Genomic DNA, 6,135 nt, shown 5'->3' with positions numbered 1-6,135 from the left:
AGTACAGCCTATGCAGCAAGCATATCTACAGAAGCAGAACAAAGAGCTGATTAGCCTTTTGAGTGAAAATTCCTTTTCACCTTTACTACAGTTATGAAACCGAGAGTCCTTATGATTAAATTAAATCTCAGCTCTAGAAATCATCTCTCTATATACATATCTGAGATTCAGCCTTTCCCCCAGATAATCAACAAACCCTAAGGCAACAGGAGACAGTAGCCCAGACTTGACTAATGGTCACATGGTCCAGACCTCTGGCAGGCCAAAGATAACATCTTGACCTAAGTTATGTTTCAGTTCCTAAGGTGGAATGATCCCCTGGCTACTTTCCCATGAGACTAGTCAGAGGGATACCAGGAAGGACCTCAGAGATGTCCTCAGGACCTGAAGAAATAATTCATTACCCTTACCTCTTATTTTACCTCTGACCAATCAGCTCCTAACACGACCCTGAACACCTAACCCACAGTGTCTTATAATTTTGCCCTATATAACCTGTAACCTACATGCCACTGGGGAGTCGGGTCTTTAAAGCATTGGTTTCCCATTCTCCTGGATGGCGCCATTCATCAATGAAATAGCCAATATTTCTCCACTACAATTCTCAGTATTTAATGTTTGGCTCTACTATTGCTAGGTGGGCAAACTCTTTCTGTTCCGTAACAGTTACATGTCTTTTTTAGCTCCTTAAAAACAGGGAATGGGCCCTTCTACATTCCTTCTACCTGTATCTCTTTGCTCCTAACAGGGTTTGGCATACAAAATAAATATTTGTTGAATGAATGACAGATCTCAAATCAGGCTCAAATGTCCACAAAAATCTTAAAGGGTTGTTTAAATGATCAGATCTATATCAAAGACGACAATTTCGGAAAAGCTGTACTTCTGAATCATCCTATAAAATCTTTAGATCCTTCATGTCACTGAAACAATTTAGCCTAAAATTGTTGGTTCACTAATTAAATAAGAAATGCTAACTAACTTAAGTTTTACCTAGCCAGAAACTCCCAGTAGAAAGGAGACCAGGGAGATTAAAGCAAGTAAAGTACAAAGGCACTTCCTTTTGTTTGTTCGCAGTGGCATTACTCATTAAATCTTTCTGTTTCTTTTCTACCTAATAAAATAAAGGCCACAGGGAACCAGAAGCTGGTAATCAAAGTGGGGCACAATGACTCCTTCTTTCCTAACAGTTCTTCCTTTAGTGCTTTAGAGAAGAAAAGCCTGGGGAATCCGACGCCATAAGCAGGTGAGGGAAACAGACCTTCTAAGTACTTTGATGACAGGCTAAACTGACACCAATGAACCAGTACAAACCTCAACAGGGTCTAAAAGTCTAGACTGAAGAAAATCAAGATGAGTTAGCAAAAAAAACTTTTAAGCAAAATGTGGATGTGTATTTATCATAAATACTTATGTAACTGATCAAAAAGAAAACAAATGAGAAGAACCACCACTATTATTTAACTCTTCTGATTTTAGGTTTCTCTAAAGCTTTTTCTTCAACTCTGATGTTCGGTTATGAATCACATTCAATATGTTGTTATAGATAACATTTTTATATTATATAAATAAGCTTCCGAATCTGTATACCAATTAAAATTTACCAGTCTCTTAGGCCTTGATATTAATAAAATGAGGGTGTAACAATATGCCTAAGTAATAAGAACAAGGTTTTAATCAAAAACTAAATCTCATCTAAAAGCTGAAAATGCAAACCTAAAATAAAACATGGAACATAACAGGTTATTAAGAAAATAAAACAAGGCCTCATATGAATAACAAAATCATTTGGTAACCAAGTGCCTATCCCACTCAGGCCCAATGTGAGCTCTGTCTCTGTATAATTCATGAAAATACACATTTCCCACTTACAGACCAATATAAAGTACCCAAAAGTATATTTGTGGCATTGTTTTGTTTTGCGCTGTCTTGGGCTGTCCAGCATCTGAACTTCCTTCTTATGAGATTGCAGTTCCCCTAGGATGAGTCCTAGAGAGAAGTCGGGCCCCAATTCCTACTATGAAATCCAGAGAGGATCAGGCATTTTCTCCCCACTGCCTGGTACTTTAGGCATGTAACCTAAATTTAGGCAATTAGATGTTCATTCTCTGCCAATCTAGAAGGAGACTGAGTCAAATTGGCAAGTCTGGTTACTAGACAATTTGTGGGTTCTCCTTAACTCTTCATCACTGCCCATTCTTCCTTGGGGTATGCCTTTTTTTCTGAGCCTGGTTCTTCAGTCTTCTCTTTTCATAAATTCCTCTTACGTTTAAGTCAGCTGAAACTGGGATTTGTCACCCAGCCAGAGCAAAACTGGCCTAAATTTTCTCTCTCGATTATTTGCAAACATTCAGGATTAGGGGGTTAACCGTTTTTGTCTCAGTTGCCTGAATTATCTTAGAAGGCTAAACAGGAACATTGCTGATGCAAAAGGATAGAATTTCAGAGAATCGGGCAACAAACTTTCTAAAAACCAAATAGAAACAAACTTTCTAAAAATCAAATAGAAACCCTAAATAGGTTTTAAAATAAGCAAAAGAAGAAAATGCAATTCAAAAGCAAATTTAATTTAAAAGCAAATAATTCCAAACCCTAGTATGACAGACTCTGCTTAGCAAGTAGTTCTCAACTAGTGGTGACTTTGCCACCCAAGGTACATTTAGCAGTATTTGAAGACATTTTTAGTTATCACAGCTGGGGGAGGGGTAGAGAGCAGGAATGCTTCCAAACATCCTGCAACATACATTCCAGCATTTCACAACAAAGAAGTCTCTAGATTACATCAAAGTTGAGGAACCCTGGCCTACACAATTATTCCCCCTTTAAATCAGATATAAATAAATGCCCCTGCAGAGCTAGAATAACTCTCCCATAGTCTACAATACTGAAATACTTTTATAATTGCTTCTGAAACCTCATTTCTACCTTAATGTTCAAGGCAAATCTCGTAATTCATCTGTCGATATCATGAATTCACCTAGGAACCACACACATGGGAAAAAACTAAAAAAGAGCAAATAAGGAAAAGGAACAGCATGGGCAAAGAGCTCTAAAGGGCCAGGATGGTCAGAGGGAGTGACGGGACACTCAGAGTGAAAAAAATAGTTGTGTTCATGGCAAAGAACACTGGGAAATAAAGCTTGGAGGGACACAGTGATCAGAATCCCAAATGTCTCAAACATCGCAGGAGTCCAGATTTGACTCTCTGAATAACAGTAATTTGTTAAGGAAAAACATTTTAAATGGGGTAAAGAAATATGTTGTTCCTAAGAAAGAAAATTATGGTGTCAGTTTAGGTGATGATCTGACAGGAGCAGGCCTTGTAATAGGGAAGTTGGAAAACTGCTTCAATAGTACAAGATCTAAATGTAGAATGGCCAGATGAAGGTGAAGGCAATGTTGATGGAAAAGAAAGGCCAGAAAGGATTGAAATAAACACAGAGATCTGCTAACCTCTCCCTCTAACATGAGTATTTTCTAGTACTGTAAAATATAAATTTAAGGGATAAAAACACTTTAAATGAGTGAACACATCACTATTTCCAATGCACATCGAAAGAAAAATACCGTAATGTCAACAAATTTAGAGAACTAAAGGTTATACAGTGATAGAGTATGTTATTTAAAAAATTTCTGTATGATTTCTGAATAACATATATAGAAAATTTGTGATATTACCTGCTCCAGGACTTCTTTATAGGTAATAGTTGCTTTAGTATTTGTAACAGGACTGTCATAGATGATAGCAATCTTATCTCCCTTACCATTTTCAATATGACGATCAATGGCATTATAACAAATGTTAAGCATTCCTTCCACAAACCTGAAAAACAATTGGAAAGTAAAAGTGAATGACTCTTTCAAAAGCTATTGTTGCTTGCCTAGGTTTCTATATTTCTAGTTTGGCAGACCTGCCCTTAAAATAGCGCTCCCCTGTGTATGTTACACCGAGTAATGATAGCTACAAACTAGATATGTAAGGTGGTACAGAAGAGACATTTTTATTTCAATAAATATGTATTTATTTTGATGTGCACTAAAAATTACCTTACACTTCAAGGTGACAACTTTGTGGATTTCATTGCTTAGGATGAAACTAGAGTATAAAGCAATGAAATAACCTACTTTACATGGATGAAATGAATTGTATATAAGTGCAGCGCAGATGCATTAGGCATTCTTTTGCTCACTCTACATATATTCTCTAAACGACCTATACACTCCTATGGTTTCAACCTCTAGCTTTAGCTTTTGCCTCAATCTCTCTTCTGAGTTCCATATCCTTCTAGTCAATAGCCTGCTGGACATCTCTACTTGGAAAAAATAATATGTCCAAAACTATAATCATTTTCAGCATGCCTCCAACCCACAGCCCATACTGTCAGCGTCAAAAACAAGAACCAGTTCAAAAGGCAAACGTGTTTACTTAGGATCCAAGAATTGTGATTTTCATGGTAAACAGATTTAGGCAGACATCCGAATAGTGTCTGGATTACATGAGAGGGAATCAGGGTTTTTACAATAAAAAGGAGGAAGATGAGGTAAGTTATTTTTAAGAAGAGTTCATTGGTACTGACAATCGAAGCTAGATATGTACTTCATTGATTGGTCAGGCAGTGATCATTAGTTAAAAGTTCATTCTTATTAGTCTTGTCAAAAAGAAATTCTCATTCTTGTTAAGTTCTTGGAATGCTGGTGGGTTAGCCCAGTTCAAAGACTCAGAAAGAAAACAGGACATGCAAAGCACTTCCTCTGTCATGGCTTCCCCGGCTACATTTTAAAATGGCTCCACGTATGTCAATTTTCACATTTCCCCCTTTTGGTCAAGATTTTTTTGAGAAAGCATTGGAGCGGACTTTCTCAATTTTCTCATGTGTTCACATTGTGACCCTTCCTGCCACCAGGAAGGCTCATTCCTGGTATGTCATGTCCCATGTAGGAGGGAAAATGTTTTTCTTGGGAGCCTTTAGGCCACATTTGAGCAGCCAAAACAAAGGAAGGCTTGTTGCTCAATCCTATGAAATAAACAAAAGTTAGCAAAGTTCAGCATTAGTATTCAAATCATTTTTAATTTTGTCTTTTCATTGTTCATCTAAAGTCTTATATGTATTAGAAAACAATTCAAAACATTGTGCTACCATTATTCTTGTGGAGTTCTTATAGCATTGTGAAAAACAGTAGATGTAGAGTTTAGGAATTATTCCTAAAACCACAAACATGACACTACTTTCAAATTGTAGAATATTTCTAAACCATGAGGCTGTCCCTCAGGGTGACCAACTAAATGGGTCAAAAGACCAATAACTTTCTAGAGGCACTTATAATCAGTGACCTTGTTTTCCAATTTTGTTCAATTATGTTGCAACCAATCCTGAAGCATTTATCCAAGTACACAGGTGTATTAGTGATAGCACAGACATCACCTTGTTCTGCTAGAATATAGTCAAAAGCATTTCAGTTATCCAAAACAATTTGAGCAACTGAATTTGAAATTTTCTTGAGCAGCTATGGCTTTGGTGATAGATTCAGCAATATCTCATAAAGTTTTAGATAAATTTCTGACCATATATTCATTTGCACCAACACCCCACTATGGAAATAAAATTCTCAAAAAAAATCTTATTCCTTCATTGTCAGAGACATTACTTGGTAATTATTGCTTTAATCTGTGATGTTAATTTAAGGGTGATGACCAAGGTTGAGTCTCTGATGACTGCATAACAAAATAGGGATAACCAATAATCCGACTCTGCAATAACTTCCAAGTAGATACAGGTTTAAGCAATCTTCCCACAGGTTTTTCTGCCAAGTGCAAGTGAAAATAAATCCTAATGGGGCACAGGTCATGGTTTATGATAATGAGTTTGACTGAACCAAGGAACTGAAGGTAGTAGGCACAGTGAAAGTATTGTAGAACCAGCCAGACATCATAGATCTGTTGAATCACCTGACTGGTGAAATGAGTTCCCTGGTCAGTATGAAGTTCAAGAGAGATTCCCTGAGTAAGGATAATTTTCTGTAATAGAATTTTAGCCACAGAAGGTGCAGTAAAGGAAAACAGATTCTTCTTGAACTTACCCAAATAACATTATTATGAAAATAAAAATACTAATTGACAGTTTCTAAATTCCAGAG

The 6,135-nt window shown here is 36.8% G+C and overlaps 1 protein-coding gene across 2 annotated transcripts in view; it reads right to left on the bottom strand.

The window, feature by feature from the left end:
• The window catches only part of ACSS3 (acyl-CoA synthetase short chain family member 3), a 156,084-nt gene that overhangs the window by 121,393 nt on the left and 28,556 nt on the right, over nt 1-6,135 (bottom strand). For both annotated transcript variants that reach the window (XM_011374866.2, XM_011374858.2), the window contains exon 2: nt 3,679-3,823. In XM_011374866.2, the coding sequence (XP_011373168.1) occupies nt 3,679-3,823 (145 nt within the window). The remainder of the gene's footprint in view (nt 1-3,678; nt 3,824-6,135) is intronic.

This window comes from Pteropus vampyrus, unplaced genomic scaffold (assembly GCF_000151845.1).
Source record: "Pteropus vampyrus isolate Shadow unplaced genomic scaffold, Pvam_2.0 Scaffold9, whole genome shotgun sequence".
NCBI classification, from domain to species: domain Eukaryota; kingdom Metazoa; phylum Chordata; class Mammalia; order Chiroptera; family Pteropodidae; genus Pteropus; species Pteropus vampyrus.
The sequence above is the reverse complement of the archived record's forward strand: the minus strand, read 5'-3'. Positions and strand labels throughout refer to the sequence as shown.